The following is a 15,806-nucleotide window of genomic DNA, read 5'->3' as shown; positions in this document are numbered from 1 at the left end:
CCCAGCAAGTTCCTGCGACGTTTCTATTGGCTAGCGGACCCTATGGCGAAATTGAAATAAACGTTTGAACGCTGTTGCTGCTGCTGATTGTTTGTCGAGTCCTCAATGAAGATTGTTTTGTAGCTGTTTGTTCAACATTCTGGATCGTTAACAGTTGTAAGTGACAACGGCAGATATTTATCTTGCTCATATTTCAATATACCTTTCATATTTTAGTATAGTGTTTTGTTAAGAAAGAGGAGGGAGGAAACGTGAGACCAAATTCCTTGTACGCTAACGTTAATTTAACGATGTTAACTCATCATAATCATACATAGAGGCATTTATTTTAATGGGGTTGATCATGTTAATGTAATGTCTGTTTTTTGCTTTATGCCGATTGGAATATTTCAGGTAAAATGGGGGACCATGTTGAGCTACAGATCACCCCTGAGACTCCAGGCAGGCCTTCAGTAAGAAACCCCTTTGAAAGTCCCAATGACTACCACCTCCTCCGTGAAGCCCTGGTGCCAAGCCCATCTGTCTTCAAATCCAGGTCTTGTTGTAAAGCTGTAAGTTTAACATGCCTACCCATCTCCTCAAACCATTTGGACTTACTTGCCAATTTGACACATCTCACTGCAAATATCCAAATACTGTATTATGTCCACACATTTTGCTCCTCTGGTATGTAGTCTTTTATTCACTTCCTCATCTGTCTCTCTCTTAGACTCCACCAAAGTTTAACTGGTCAATAGATGAAATGGCCAGTCTTCTCCCAGTGCACATAGACGCAGAGGAAATTCAGCGACAGTCTTTATACCTCAGCCAGACAAGGTATGTACTTGAACACAGCAGGTGCCAACGTTTGTATGTAGGTTATAATGATGACACAACTCAAATATTTTTTAAAGGGTTAACACATCCTAATTGAACCCATGTTGTTGTACAAAATGCAAAAAGCAAGCAGGGAGTACTTGCCTACCCTCCCCCACATCGACAGGTAACGGCAATTGTTAGTTAATTGCTTCCTGTTCACGCCTGCATTGAGTATAAAATCCACAAGTTAACTTACAAAGCTGTTCATGGATATCTCTCAGACCTCGGTCAGACACATACAGTACACTGTCCTACCCTCTTTGCTTTTTAGTAACCTTCCCATTCTTCATCAATACTGCTGCAGGCTGAACAAAACTATAGCAAAACCTTCTGCTGCAGTTTCTCCAACAATCTAAGTACAATGTATTTTAGCAAATGTATTAATTCATTGTCAAATCTTTTATTCTAGGATGGATACTGACATTGAAGAAAAGCGTCAGAATGCTATTGAACAGGTACGGGACTATAATTAAATTGCTAATATTGTTAAATTATACTTCACATATTGATGATTTCTTGACACACATTAATTTTTCTGTCTTCCAATAAAGTTTTTTACCAAAGGAGCAATTGTGCCTTCGCCCTGGGCCGCACCAAACACCCGTAAAGGCCTTCCGATGTATACCAAAAGTAGGTTTATTATTGATTTTAACTGCACAAAGTCTTTTTATGATCTTATCCCTGTTTTTGCCTTGGGTTTGGTTTACTACAAAAATGATGTTCAATTTACTGTATTGTGTCTTCTTGTAGGTTCGAAGTCTGCAATGATTGAAGAGGAGCCGGAAAAAATCTCAGGTTTGTTTCTTCTTTAAGAGGATTCAAAAATACTTTCTACAATCAAACAGTGCCATATCTCTCTGTCTTTTCTGCAGTATCGATCTACTAACTTTTTTAAAAATGTTCACTGTTTCTTTTACAGTTGCTTGTCAGACAACTCTTTCATTACCTTTGGCTTTCGATTTGGAGAAAATACTAGGTAAACCTCTAATAATGCACAGTCATATCAGACCGTGTTATGAGAGAGTATTTCACCATCGAGTTGCTTCTTCCTTCTCCTCAGGGGATTATTACCGCATCGAGGAACCATGTGACGCCGTGCACGAGAGTCTCAGTTCCTCCTCCTTAAGAAGGAAACTCTTCCTCGATGGCCAGGGTGCTTTCAGCGGCTCTGACAGCTCCTGCTCAGAGAGCCCGGAGAGAATCCACACATTGCAGGGGAGGCTCTCTCTGAACCGAGGAGGGGGATCTGCAGGAGGGGCAGCAGGCTCTGAGAGGGAAACTGTTTCCTCCATCTTTGCCTCCCCTTTGTCCTGTGGGGTGTCGGCTCCTACTCCCTCTACGGTGAGTCAGTGCAGAAGTTAAGTGATACAAATGTTAATATTTTAAATAATGAGCTTTTGCTTATTTACTTACTGCAAAAGTGTACTGCAGATGTTGTTCATGCTCAATACAGAAGTCTAACATCACAACTAACAAGTGTTTTTTAGCAAAGAGGTTTTTTTATATTTCGATCAAACTGTTAATTTAAAGGCAGAATGAGTAAGATTTGTCCGCTGCAGTTTTGTAAACGCAACAATTTTCTAGCGTCATTTTGAATTCATGCTTCACATCCGGCACCTGGTTGCTATGTTTTAAAGTTGACGCCCAGAAACGTCCGGAACTCAGCAAATTTAAGAAAATGCACTCCAAATGTAGAGTCTCTGCAGACACAGTCAAACACTTCAAGTGAGACATAAGTATTGATTAAGAAGGATTATTTTTTCCGGAAAATTAAGTAAAAATGCACACCGTTTTCTTTACTGCAGGGTCAGTTCTCGTCGAGTCCCATTCAGAATGGCCGCTTCCGGGACTGCAGCCTCGGAAGCATCACCAGTCCTCTGTTCCCGGACAGGTCTTCTCCTGCCGGCCTGGTCTCCCCCACAATTTCTCCCATTGTTTTTCACGCAGTTTGCACACCCATTTCTTCAGGTAGGGTATCTGATTTGTGACTCGTACCGATTATAAACTTTGTATGATTGGGTTTTACTACTTGAGACACTGGGGTAATGTTTACTAAGTTTCTCTTCAAACTGTGTTCTTTCTTAAGTTGAGAGGAAGAAGCTGAGCACTTTGACTCCACTTGGCGTTTCCCTGGACGTAAATCTCCCGCCCTGCACTGTGAGTCCATTCGTGGAGGGTTGCTCTCCCATTCGTAGCTGCTCCCCCCACCAGCTCCTCTGCCACAATGAGTCTCAGCACAATGCCAGACCTAAGCCCCGACCCAGGGTCCGCTGCTGGGCGTCCCCTCCCCTCATCTCTCCGATCTTCAACCCTAACCTCCAAGACAATCAGGAGGCTGAGGACCAACTCTCTTTCTCCCCCCCCTCCTTTGCCTCGTCTTCCTCTTCTCTCCCCATTATGGAGCTAGATCCATCTTCACCACTTGCCCACGACGCTCACTCCGCTGCCGCTGAGAGGGTAAACCTGGATCCTATGGAACCTGTGAAAATGGACGAGGTTAAGGACTCAGAGATGGAAGGGAGGCTGGAGGATGAAGAGGAGGAAGGTGGATTGCTTTCGGGACAGCTGACCAGCTCTCGTATGGGCAATGTGTCGGCAATAGAAGGCTCTCATATGTTTGTATCTATTCTGGCAGAGGGGAGCAGCATACCCTTCGATTCCAGCATGCAGGTACGAGGGTGCAATTTCATCCAGTTAGAACTGTGAGCTACTGTCTTCCCTTTTTTGTTTAACATTTTAAAAGACATTTGAACCCATTTTTTCCTCTTACAAGTTTTGCTTTTTATGGATCTACATTGTTTTGGTGTGAGTTGCCGAGTGTCAGATCACAGCTGTAAAGATGTCTGCCTTTCAATAAATCATGACCCAATATCTCCAATACTTGGCAACTTGCACCTAATAGCTAAAAACTCTACATGTTTGAAGTGATCTGTCCCTGATCTGTAAGCAAATTATTTTAAATAGACTGCTTTTTTGTGTGTGCAGGTAGACAGTGGGTACAACACTACCTCAGCGGGCACTGCCAGTCTTATAGATGGACTCGGCTCAGACTGTCATGGCAGAGAGTCCTTCAGTTCGACCATGGCAGAAGAAGCCTTCCAACCCCCTCGACACATTAAAGTAAAGGTAAGTTAACCCATGAGCTTTTCAGTGCCTGCTCAAGGGTTTATAAGTGTCTTTAAGTTACCTTTTTCACTTCACTAAATGAACGTTTCTTCTTTTCCAGGAATTTTATCCTCACCACTGAGCCATTTAAAGGTTCGCCTCTTCCAGTGGAAGCTTAAGACGATTATTTTGATTATAACTACGTTTACAGTATATTTTGAAGCATTTATGTGTTTAAGGTGAATGGGGTCAACTAATCAATGCAGTATAAACTGAGGGGTTTCACAAGTGAATGTTAGACTAGTTAAGACTAAATGTTTTCCACAGTTCTTTGGGACCTGGTATTGTATAATGTTGCTCCCTCTTCTAAGGGGGAAGAGAAATAAGTAAATTCTGTATCAAACTTGCACAAATACCTCTGTAATGCTGGAATTATGCTGAAGTTTTGTTTGGTGCCAACATGATTTCCCAGATTGATCCTGAGTTTCAGATGACATCAGATTTATACTGTACTTATCTTTTTTTTTTTTAAACAATATACCATATTTTTTTACAAGTTCTTGTTTTGAACTAATTGTTTAAATTCAGGTTACCTGTGCATCTTATTTGGATTGTCAGAATATTTATTTCTGAATAAGACACATAATGCCACTAGTTAATTCAAAGCCTATTGAGCCATTTTTGATATACTTAAAGCATGGACTGTATCGTTGTCACACAAATAAATTAACTTGAACTGTCTTAACGAGTTTGAGTTGTGTGTTTCTACTATTTATTTTGAGTTAAAGAGATTGTCTAAAAAAAGACATACAATTCTATACTACCAACAATATTAATTACAAAATGCATTTTAATTGATCTAAAAATTGTAGATCCAAATGTGTTAGACTTTAAAAAGTGGAGAGAAAAAAAGAAATGAGAAGTGGAGAAAATAAGTTTTATATTCTTTATTTTGATGACTAAAATATGAAATGTAAAATACTTAATCTGTCACATTGATAAAGAATCCTTCAAGGCTGCAATAACTTGATTTTGTCAGTGTTGTAAAGCTCTTTTAGAACAAAATATTTTGGTTTAAAAAGCAATAAAAACAAAATAAAGCACTTTAATGATGAACTCACTATAATGTTGACAAGTTACATTGCATTTGACTTGCAGTGCCCTTCCACGAACAGTTGTTTCACATCATATAAAAAAATAGCAGAGTGAAATATGTAAGGTTTGAGCTGTGGCTACACAAGTAGTAGATTTATTAAAATGGACGCACTTGCCAAAAAATAAAACAGTTAATTGTGTCTACTCGTCAAACAGTCCAAACTGCTTCTTTTATAGACGTTTCCTCTTGATCTAGAGGGCCAGTTGGTGACACTTCTTTCTGCATCAGCGATCCAGTCTGGGTTTCTTGGCCAGTGGTGCAACCTCTGGAGCTGAAACACTCACACCCGGGATCTTGAAAAAAAAAAAAAGACAAATAATTCACAAAATTAGTCATTTTTCTATTAAGACATTGTTAACATTCGTAAATAAACCCTTAATACTGCTGGTAGAAAAGAGGTTTGGGCTAAAGTTGAAGATATAAAAATGTTCGCCTTAATCGTGGGCTCCTGCTTTTTTGATGGTGAAATTGTACTCAGTCCTTACCACAGGTTCAATGAGAGACATGCGGATCTTCTGGTGCTGGATATTGGAGGCGTCCAGGCTGATGGTGACGATCACTCTATCAAAAATGTGGAAGGTGTGCTGTTCCACTGTCAGAGAGGGACCCTGAACACACATACAGAAGAGATATTATGTACAGCTTCTGATTGTTAGAATGTATCAGGTATAACAAAATAAATAACTAACCTCTTCATCAAACACAACAGTAGGGGCTGCTTTGGTTTTGGAGTCAAAGAACACAGTTCCCTCCAGGCCAAACTTTGGGATGAGTACGATGATGGCGTTTTTCCTCACAAACAGAACAAATCCCTCTTCGTTCAGTATGCCTCGGCTCTTGAAGAACAACTGGAAAGAGATTGTTTGCATTAAAGCAGTGGATTGTTTAGCATGGTATAGGATCTGTTTGATTCTTATTTTAATTCAAACCAAATGTTCATGGGGATGTAAATGGACTAGTCTTAATCATGATGGTTCGGTGGGTTTTTCATTATATGAATTCCAAACAGTGTGTGGGCTCCATTTGTGTTTACCTGTGTGTGGAAGGCCACCGAAGCTCTCTGTGCATACTGAGACATTTTGTGTCTGTAGTTGAGGTTGTTGGAGAGGGCTGACTGCTTCTGTTTGTCCATCAAATCTGGGTAGGTTTTGTCCGCTGCTATGGCCACTGCCAGCAGGCGGTGAACGATAATATCTGCGTACCTGTGCAGGAGAGCAGATACAGACAATTGAGGGTGAGGAAAGGAAAGGTAGAGGTTTAAATGTGCTGTGGTTATTTCCTATTTGAGCATTTCTTTGTTAAAAATTGGCCAGACCCCACAAGTGTGTTCAAGAGGTGAAGAATATCTGTTTCCATACCTCCTAATAGGTGATGTGAAGTGTGTATAAATGGGAGAAGCGAGGCCGTAGTGGTGGAAATCGCTGTCCATGCCAGAACAGAAATAGACGGCCTGCATCATGCAGCGGGTGGCCAAGATGCGCAGAAGCGTGTTAAAGTACGGGAAGCCGTCCACTCTGGCCACGTCAAGGGAGTCAGCGAGAGCCTTTGCTGAGTCTGTGTGAATCTCCACAGCCTGGGGAGAGAAGGAAACAGAGTGTTGACCAGAGGTTGCGTTAGACTTTTTCGTTACAGACAGGATCGTAACATTTCCGTCATAATCTATTATTACCCGTCGGGTCTGTAACAACGAGCTGACGAGGAGCACGCTCGTGAAGTGTCAACGGGGCGGGGTGGTGGTGAACTATTAGCGCCGGTGTTATGCCGTGTTATGCATGCACCTTGCGGGAGCGCGCACAGCGTAAAGCAAAAACTCGCAGACATGTCAATGATTTGTTCGACAAAGTACGGGTTGGAACCGATATCATTTCCTTTTTGGCGGGCATGCATAACTTCGTAGCCTCGCTGCGGGGGAAATTTGGCGCTGTTCTGAGTTTGTTGTAATCCGTCAAAATGACGGACTGCTTTCAGATTTTTCCGTCATTGTTAAAAAAAATCCGGCATAGACGGAAAATATTCGGTTAACGCGACCTCTGGTGTAGACATCTTAACACACTTTTTTATTTATTATTTGCAACAAGCACAAAATAAAGTTCCTACTGAAATGCCATTTTCATCCAATTAGTTTGAGTCACTGAAATAATCTATGGTGTGGATTCCAGTGTCTGGTACCAGGTTTAAATGTCACTCTATTTATTACAAGCAAAAGTGATTTGATTACCTCAAGAAAAAAGAATAAAACCTAAAAACAGAGCAACCTTTCTGCATGTGATTCTATCTCCACACCTTGGACTTGGCAGCCTTGAGCAGGATGTCATAGTTAGATGGAGGCGGTGCTGGATGTTTCCTCAGCATGGCACAGTCTGGAAACTCGTCAAAGATCTTCTGAGCAACTGAAATATTCGCCAGCAACATGAACTCCTCCACCATAGAGTTTGTCTCCCTAAAAACAAAATATGGGTTTATTTGCATTCGTCCCAAAACACAAACTACAAATATTTGCTTTGATAATGGTGTGCTCCTTTTTGGGGTAACCTACATGAGTTCTTTGGTCTGGAGGTCGATGGGGTCGTGGGTTTCGCTGTCGATGTGGAATCGGACCTCTAAAGAAGACAGTGTCAACGCCCTGAAGGATATCGAATGAAACATAAAACACACTTCAGGTTAAATAAAAACTCACACCATCAATAGCCTTTGCTGCCCGTTGCATTAGAGTTTACCAAATCTACATTTTGTAAATCTATTTCTTATGCTCTAATTCTCCCAACTTCCAGTCCTCACCCTTTCAATATCCTGTGTTTCTTGAGGATTTTGGCCAGTTTGTTGAGACCGCGCAGGTTCTTGGTGATATCATCAGTCTGCGTCGTGTCATCAATCCTCATTTGGGCCTCAGCGTAAGTCAAAGATGCCTGTAAAATAGGAAAACATAAGTAACCAACAATCATCTTGAGCCTGTAGTTCTGTGTCTTACAAGTAAATATTGAAAACAGGTGATAGTAGTATATAGTGTTTTAGTACTATACCTTAGACTTAATGACACTTTTTGTGAACCGGGTCTTTAGAATTTCAGCCTCATGGTTAATCTCCCAGATACAAGAGAAAGCCAGCCTGGGAAAAAAGTCAGAGACAAACATTTCAATTGCGTTCAAACAAACTATGATCTATTTATTCATTGAAATATTTTGGTAAGTAGGAGTCTTGATGATATTGGTTATTGTGTGAGTGTGTGTATAAATCTCTAGTCCTCACCTTTCCACATTGGAGCGTAGAGAACAAAGATTGGAGCTGAGCAGTTCAGGAACCATGTCTATCCTCTGGTGGACACAAAGTCAAAGCCATTTTAGTTTAAAAAAAGTTTACAACTGCATATTTTTATACCGCCTTGAGGTTTTTATACTGCGATTGCTGTTTCTGTTCCTACCAATATACATTTTAGTAAAATATCCCAAATAACCGATTTTCCCCCTCCAAACTGGAGGGGTTTTGTTTGTTCTTACTTTGCCACACAGGTACACAGTGGTGCCACGGTTTGCAGCTTCTTTGTCCATAGCGTTGCCAGGTCTGATGAAGTGACTGACATCAGCGATGTGGACACCCACCTACAGCAAAGAAATAAAATACTTTAAGTTCATATGAACTGAAAAGAAACCATGTTTTTAACTTTATAATGTTTGTGTCCAGTATGTGTACCTCAAGGTTTCCATTGTCCAGTTCTCTACAGTGCAGGGCGTCATCTATGTCTGTACATCCAGGAGGATCCACGCTGCACACTGTCAGACTCCTCAGGTCCTCTCTGTTCACCATCACCTGTTCCACAAACATCAACACTATTATAAACACATATACAGAACTATCAACATTTTTGTGCCTTAAAATTATACTGTGATAGATCCACTGATAATTGACAGGAATGCAACATGTTGGATTTTTACTGATTTCCCAAATTCCTTAAGTTTCCACCACATTTTGACTGAATGCAGATAACGATCTGCAAATACAGTATATTTTCTAACTATTTGCAGGAACCATCGAGTCATTCCTCTTGTGTGATTGACATATTGTTATACCTACTGTTATTGTGATGGCCAACTGGCAGATGCAAACATATTTTTCCAAATGTAGTGTGCATAAGAAAAGTATTTAAACTTCGGTAAAACATTATTTATTTTATGTAACATGTCCAAAATAAGCTGAAAAAACATTCTTTGCAAACAAACTTGGATGATGCTGATGATGATGATGATGATGATGATGAGACAATCATCAAAAGAAAAATAACACATAGCAGACATTTTAGTTTGTCCACTTGCTTTGTCAGGGGTTCGTGCTCCATACGCCTAATCTTTACGGCATGTCATATTGTGTGCTCATAAATGTGTGCATCCCTAAACAATAAACGGCAACTAGAATAATGCTCAGTGTATCCCACGCAATGCTGTCATTACCTCTGGTGTGATCTCCCACGGCATCGTGGGAAGGAAACTGAGCACAGCCTGAGAGAAGGCCTGGTGGGGGACGTCGTGCTCCAGCAGCAGCACCTGCTGCTCCGTCTCCTTATCCCCGGCACTACCCAGAGTGCGCACAAAGTGACCCTAACAAAGAAGAAAAAACTGAGTTCTCTCCATGGACAGACTTGATGTTTTCTTAAATGAAAAAAAACCTGCAATCCTAAAGTGTGGCTATATAAGTAGAAAAAATGAACAATTACATTTCCTGTGAAACGTTGATAAGTGGAGATAAAATAAATCAAGGATATAAGGTTTCAAAGATTTGACTAGATGAAAGGTATTCAAACTCACATTTGGATATCTGGAGTGTTTGGGCCAGCCATCGATGGCCACCATGATCCTCTGGCCTGCCAGTGCGTCTGCCTGACGTGTTTCAATGCGAATGCGCGGGATACGGCGATCTGCGGGGCTGAAAAGATGTCTGGTGGACTGTAAGAAAAAGAAAACAGATGATCAATGATGAGACAAAGTGGTGCTTAACAGCTTGTAAAGTGAATAGAGATGTAATCATTGTAAAAAGGGCTACCATTTCTCAGGAAGAATGTTCAAACCAAACAAATAATAAACTAAAGAAGACATATGGCTGTATAGAGCAGTCTTAACTTACCTCTTTAATGATCGAGGCGTTGAGCATGCCACAGAATGGCCTCCAGTTCCTTTTGATGATCCCCACCACTCTTCCTGTGGGCTTCCTGGCTGCTTCAGCTGCCGATACCCTCAACTGCTCAGACACACAGGATAAAGGGACATTATTAAGATAATGAAGCTACAATTGTAAAATTGGGGTTCAACACCAAGCCTCATTTGTATAGTACAGCAGTACTGTCCAATCATACCGGTGTACACCCTGCTGATTTGTTTTGACAATAACACTATCAGAAAGTTGAAGTCTAATAACTAAACAAATCAAATATGTTTTATTTATATAGCACATTTTTAAAACAATATTTGGTCGAGCCAAAGTGCTGTACACGCAATAAAGACACTTTACTGCAAAAGCAAACAGAAGACAATAATTTCCAACAGCAAATATAAAAATCAAACAAAGGGAAATGTCAGGAGTCGTGCTCCGCTCTGACTAGAAGGCCAGGGAGAAGAAGTGAGTCTTTAGTGTTGATTTAAAAACCCCTAGGGTCTGGGCCGATCTCACATGGAGGGGCAGAGTGTTCCAGAGCCTGGGGCCAGCTGCTGTGAAGGCTCGGTGCCCTCGGGTTTTGAGCCTGGTCTTGGGCACTACCAGCAGCAGCTGGTCAGCAGACCTTAAAGAGCCTGTGACATCATCCCAACAACTGTTGTGCAATGAAATATTGGGCTACTAGTAATCTCGAACCGTCAGTTTAAAAAAGAAAAAGCGATACCGTTCCGTTAAATATCAATAATTTCGAACATCGCGGGGACATTTCTTCAACTCATTTTGAAGTTTTGGGGGAAGCCGGAAGTGACGTCAATGCGGGAACGCTTCATTGTGCGGCGAGAGAGCCAAACACGGACAAAGTGTGTTGTCATGAGTAGAAATGGTGAATTACTGAGTTTAGGCACGTTAATAACGTTTTAATGAAGTTGACTACAGTATATTCATATGTGTCAGTGCTTTCATGTCAATTCGGTGAACATAAACATAAATGATCGTGGTGAAGATGATGATTACATTAGGATTAAAAATCGGGAGTGAGAGCTGCTGAATTTCCTCCCGTCAGATGTGATATAAAAACAAATCGATTATTTTTGTAGTTGTAAACTCAAGTGGATGAAACTACATTTATTAGTGCTTTCATGTCAATTCGGCGAACATATGATACATTAAATGATGAGCGAGGATGATGATTAAAAATCGTTTGTTTGAGCCGGTCTGCATTTACTGATGAGAAAACAAACCGATGCTTTTTGTAGTTGTAGTACACCAACAACATGGATTAAACATGTGGTTTTTTTACCACAATGTTGGGAAATTAATGGATAAAATGCACGGATTATTATTATTATTCCCACTCCGATCGGGATACTAGGTCCACCGTTTCCCCGCAGCGAGGCTCCCCCCGTTGACAGTTTACGTGGGCTGGGTGCAGTGGCGGACTGTGGGTGCAGTGGCGGACTGGCCATCGGGACGAATCCCGATGGGCCGGTACCGAAGTGGGCCGGTCGGATAAGTCACTAGCACATCCCCCATAGGCGGCGCGTGAGGCTCAGGTTTGAGAAGGCTAAATAACTTATTTTACCTGACGCTGCCCGCCTCCGGCGTCTATAGAAAAGAGATCAATTCAGTGTGCGGAGTTTAAATCTCTTAAGTCATATTACAGGATAAAGGAAATACAGTTTAAACTGCCGTATGCAGAGAAGACGCCGACGTGTCGCACTTATCATTCATATTACATCATCAATCAGATCATCGATCATATAATATCATAATATATCATATATTTCCTTATCTGAGTCAGCTTCTCCAGCCTCATCTGGCCGTGCAACACTCACAGTGTCACATACTGTATGCAGAAGTATTATTTTAAGCAACACATTATGTTGACGAAACACTCGAGACAAATGTAATTAAAGTCAGATCCACTCGTGTCTTAGACGTGAACGCGCTCTCAGCTGGAGAGAGAAACCCTGGCTTGATTTACCGAGTTGATAACCAGCGTCGTAGGACCGCTTAGCGAGATCTCGTTTGTTAGTTTGTTGTTGTTAGTTTGTTTGTTACTCAAACATATCCAGGGTCTGTTGAACTGGCTTCGTAGTACAGGGCACAGGTGGCTACGAGCGCTAAGGTCAAAGACACAGACATTATACATTATATTTGTATTTTACCAGGATGCAGTGACACAAATATTTACATATTTACATTTACTATCTACAGCACCCGCCGCCCCTGACATCCCCCACTCCCCCCGTTGACAGCTTACTAGCGGTACCGAAGTGGGCCGGTCGAGAGTCTCGGGATGATTTTTAGTCCCATTCCACCACTGGCTACATGACCATATGATCGCCCATATTGATGCACCTCATTCCTAAACTTCTAACAGATACAACATAAACCGATCCTTCAGCCTCATATGAGCTCTCAGACACGTTCAAAATTAAACTGTCATCGCTGTCTGAGCTCGCTGCTGTGTGCACCATCGTGCGTTTACATGCAGATGCTGGGATCCTGAACGGTGCAGCTGGAGCGCTGTGCCCGCAATGACGTCACCCATCATTTGGCGGGACTTGAAGAATCCGCGAGAAGATCCAGAAAATTGTCAACATTGAAGGCAGATTAATGGTTATCAAAGTACAAATATCCAAAATCAGTTCAGTAACGGTTTTCAAGGGGACAATATGTACTCAAATTGATGGGTTTGGATGATGGGGGAAAACCGTGTCACAGGCTCTTTAAGGCTCTGCCTGGGGTGTAGCGATGGAGGAGTTCTGCTATATAAGCCGGAGCCAGCCCATTTAGGGCTTTAAAAACAAATAAAAGGAGTTTAAAATCAATTCGGAACCAAATTGGAAGCCAGGGCAATGAGGCAGAATTGGGGTGATGTGGTGACGCTTTTTATGGCCAGTGAGAAGACGCGCAGCTGCGTTCTGCACTAGCTGCTAACTAATCGTTCAGTCAACACATATTCACCTCTTTTTCTTCTTCACCCTCCTCCTCATTATCGTCCTTTGCTGCGCCTTCATCCTGCAGCACAACTGAGGAGGGCGCCACCCACTGATCCCGTGGCAACAGCTGCACGGCAACAACATCCTGGTACACGGATCTGTTGAGGTTCTGAAGACCCTGGATGAGAACCTGCAGCCAGACAAAATGGAAAGCATTAATTTACATTAACTTTACTAAGTTTGACAAATTCATATATTTCCAGATTTTGGATGATTGTTCAGACAAACACTTTCACAGAAACATGTACACACGCACCTCTGTGCTTTCTTCCCCCTCTCCCTGGACAAAGACAGTGGCCTCCAGGTAGTTGTCCCTGCTGGCCCTAAAGGTGCCCTGGAGGAAAGTGCCATTCTTAAGTCCTGCTTGGATCCTGGACAGAGGGAGGTGCTCTGGGAATAACACCTTACTGCTAGTGATGTCATTCTGAGGGAGCAAATAAAAAGAGATCAATGGAAGGTTAAAAACACCATGAAAATGTAGGAGTGTAAAAAGTTGATATAATATATATATATAATATAACTACTATTTAAAAATGAAAAAATAGTTTTTTGTAGAAAATGTTACCTTGTCATCATTGGACAAAGCCAGACGATCCACCAGCTCAGGGTTCCCGATAAGACTCTTGATGTACTCTTCACCTAGAAGGGAAGTGAACACATTGTTGTTACAAAGTGGTATAACAGCCGATGCGGTTTAAAAGCATGCTAGTATCCGACAGAAAATATTGGGAAGGCCTGAGGAATATTTTATTCAACAAATTGGGGATCTGTGGTTCATACGTAAAGCATTGAATTTGAAATTAGGGAGAATCCGTCAAATTGGAATGTCTCATTTAAACACATTTCTGCTGTGTTATCTTTTCTGAAAAAAGACTACTTACATTTGTACACCAGCAAGCCGCTCTCCTCTGCCTTCTGCTTGTTCCCTTGATCATTGGTGAGGAGGACAACCTTGGGTGGGTCAGTGTCCGACTCAGACTTCTTCAGGTGCTCGCTGTACCATTTTGCAGCCACACGGATTGCACGGTCGTTGCGGTCATTGGCACTCTCCCCTGGTTCACGTTCAATGAATGTCTCTCTGAAAAAATTAACAGGTGAATCATTATTTCCTGCCTTTCATAAGAACATGTACATCAGGAGGGAGGTCTGAGAGGAAGATATTTATTAGAAGAAGAAGAAACTCTGTTCAACGGGCCGATGTACTTTGTCACCGATTACTTTGACATGCTTTTACTTTTTACATATTACTGTAATGCAATTGAGATGTTCAGAAGCAGTACAAACGTCAGTGGTGTTTTTCTACCTGTGGTGTTCATTGGTAAAGGTGTAGAAGTTTTTCTCTTTCTCATGTACAATGTCCTTCAGGCGTTTATAGATTGGTGCACTGCGGTGGCGTACCTCGGCCAGCACTGTCTGAAGGATTATGACATTACGAATAACTTGGTCTTCCAACACGTCGATCTGCATGACACAGAAATGATAAACATTAGGGTAAAGAGAATAAGAAGTGAGAGAATCAGGTGTGAAAACAAAAGGAGAAGTTATAATGGCATAGAATCAAGGAATCACTATGACCTAAATTTAGTGGTGGACTCAGGCAGTTTGATAGGTAACATTTTTAAGGCAAATCCTATATTTTAACACTGAAAGGGGACGCTTGATCATGTTTTCTTTACCCGAGTCAACCAGAGCCCACATTTATGTAATCCCTCGACTGCAATAGGTCAACAATACTGATATTATAGTTGTATAAAGACACACAAGGATTATCATAGAACCTAGCTGAGTGCAATGAAAGATATTAACAATACAACAACCAAAGATGAAATAATAAATTATGTATTATCAAAATACACGAGGCATAAATTAGGGATACAAATCTGTATGTAAAAGTACATGTCAAGTCAATATGTCTGGAAAACATCATGTTAGACATTTTTTCTTCAGTTTATTACACAATTTTCACAAATAAAATAGATATCCAGGTGAAGTATTTTTCTTACCTGATGCAGCACCACATTAGTGTCAGGTATCACATAATGCGGATAAGAGCACAGGTTGCTCTCCATACACGGGTCTCTCTGCAGCGCTGTGGACTCCTGTTTGCATTCAGTGCACACTTCGCTTCCGCACCAAATATCATCTCTCAGATAATGCTCACGTACTATTTTCATCACCCCACCCGACCGGGTCTTCTTTACGAAGGTTTTAGATTTCAACATGATAACAATTAAGGCTTCACAGACATAAAATCCCAATGTTTTTTCCTACCAAATTGACGAGAAGCTAGGAGTTAGCTGCCCATGTGTAAACCATGGGTAAACTTACTCAGTGGGCCGACAGAACTTTCACAGAGGTTTGATAAACATGTAAAGCCAGATTTCAGGTCGTTAGTTAAAATAAGTTAATATTTATGTTTGAACAATCTCAACAAATAACGTACAATTAATATATATACGATACAACGCTATCCTTTGCTTTTATGTGAAATAAATGAAAAGTATGTGGTTAGTTTTGGTTGCCCACAACGCTTGGTCAATGAA

General features: G+C 41.3%; 2 protein-coding genes across 2 annotated transcripts; one reads left to right on the top strand and one right to left on the bottom strand.

Annotated features, from left to right (window-relative positions):
• Positions 1 to 70: 70 nt before the first annotated feature.
• bora (bora aurora kinase A activator) lies at positions 71 to 4,704 on the top strand. Its single transcript, XM_034101284.2, has 12 exons — positions 71 to 156; positions 394 to 551; positions 710 to 816; positions 1,268 to 1,313; positions 1,410 to 1,488; positions 1,609 to 1,653; positions 1,778 to 1,834; positions 1,919 to 2,199; positions 2,664 to 2,826; positions 2,945 to 3,528; positions 3,844 to 3,984; positions 4,085 to 4,704. The coding sequence occupies exons 2-12, from the start codon at positions 399 to 401 to the stop codon at positions 4,103 to 4,105; spliced, it is 1,677 nt and encodes a 558-aa protein (XP_033957175.1). The 5' UTR covers positions 71 to 156; positions 394 to 398; the 3' UTR covers positions 4,106 to 4,704.
• A 191-nt stretch (positions 4,705 to 4,895) lies between these two features.
• Positions 4,896 to 15,713, bottom strand: dis3 (DIS3 exosome endoribonuclease and 3'-5' exoribonuclease). The gene is made up of 21 exons (XM_034100926.2): positions 15,267 to 15,713; positions 14,567 to 14,724; positions 14,145 to 14,341; positions 13,829 to 13,902; positions 13,520 to 13,687; positions 13,229 to 13,393; positions 10,232 to 10,345; positions 9,916 to 10,053; positions 9,562 to 9,708; positions 8,807 to 8,923; positions 8,614 to 8,715; positions 8,366 to 8,430; positions 8,140 to 8,224; positions 7,898 to 8,025; positions 7,656 to 7,742; positions 7,403 to 7,559; positions 6,478 to 6,692; positions 6,153 to 6,321; positions 5,809 to 5,967; positions 5,605 to 5,727; positions 4,896 to 5,412 (listed from the first exon to the last, which is right to left on the bottom strand). The coding sequence occupies exons 1-21, from the start codon at positions 15,483 to 15,485 to the stop codon at positions 5,344 to 5,346; spliced, it is 2,856 nt and encodes a 951-aa protein (XP_033956817.1). The 5' UTR covers positions 15,486 to 15,713; the 3' UTR covers positions 4,896 to 5,343.
• Positions 15,714 to 15,806: the final 93 nt, after the last annotated feature.

Source organism: Pseudochaenichthys georgianus, chromosome 15 (genome assembly GCF_902827115.2).
Source record: "Pseudochaenichthys georgianus chromosome 15, fPseGeo1.2, whole genome shotgun sequence".
Lineage (NCBI taxonomy): Eukaryota > Metazoa > Chordata > Actinopteri > Perciformes > Channichthyidae > Pseudochaenichthys > Pseudochaenichthys georgianus.
Note: the sequence above shows the minus strand (reverse complement) of the source record. Positions and strands in the feature narration are given on the sequence as shown.

What these genes read in the sequence shown, in the direction of transcription:
- dis3 (XM_034100926.2), bottom strand. Translation starts at nt 15,485, where the DNA reads ATGTTGAAATCTAAAACCTTCGTAAAGAAGACCCGGTCGGGTGGGGTG. An exon ending in CTTTGTCCAATGATGACAAG is followed by an intron (nt 13,688 to 13,828) that starts GTAACATTTTCT and finishes TTGCTCCCTCAG; the next exon opens with AATGACATCACTAGCAGTAA. An exon ending in CGGTGGCCTTCCACACACAG is followed by an intron (nt 5,968 to 6,152) that starts GTAAACACAAAT and finishes ATCTCTTTCCAG; the next exon opens with TTGTTCTTCAAGAGCCGAGG.
- bora (XM_034101284.2), top strand. Translation starts at nt 399, where the DNA reads ATGGGGGACCATGTTGAGCTACAGATCACCCCTGAGACTCCAGGCAGG. An exon ending in TTGCACACCCATTTCTTCAG is followed by an intron (nt 2,827 to 2,944) that starts GTAGGGTATCTG and finishes TTCTTTCTTAAG; the next exon opens with TTGAGAGGAAGAAGCTGAGC. An exon ending in CTCGACACATTAAAGTAAAG is followed by an intron (nt 3,985 to 4,084) that starts GTAAGTTAACCC and finishes CTTCTTTTCCAG; the next exon opens with GAATTTTATCCTCACCACTG.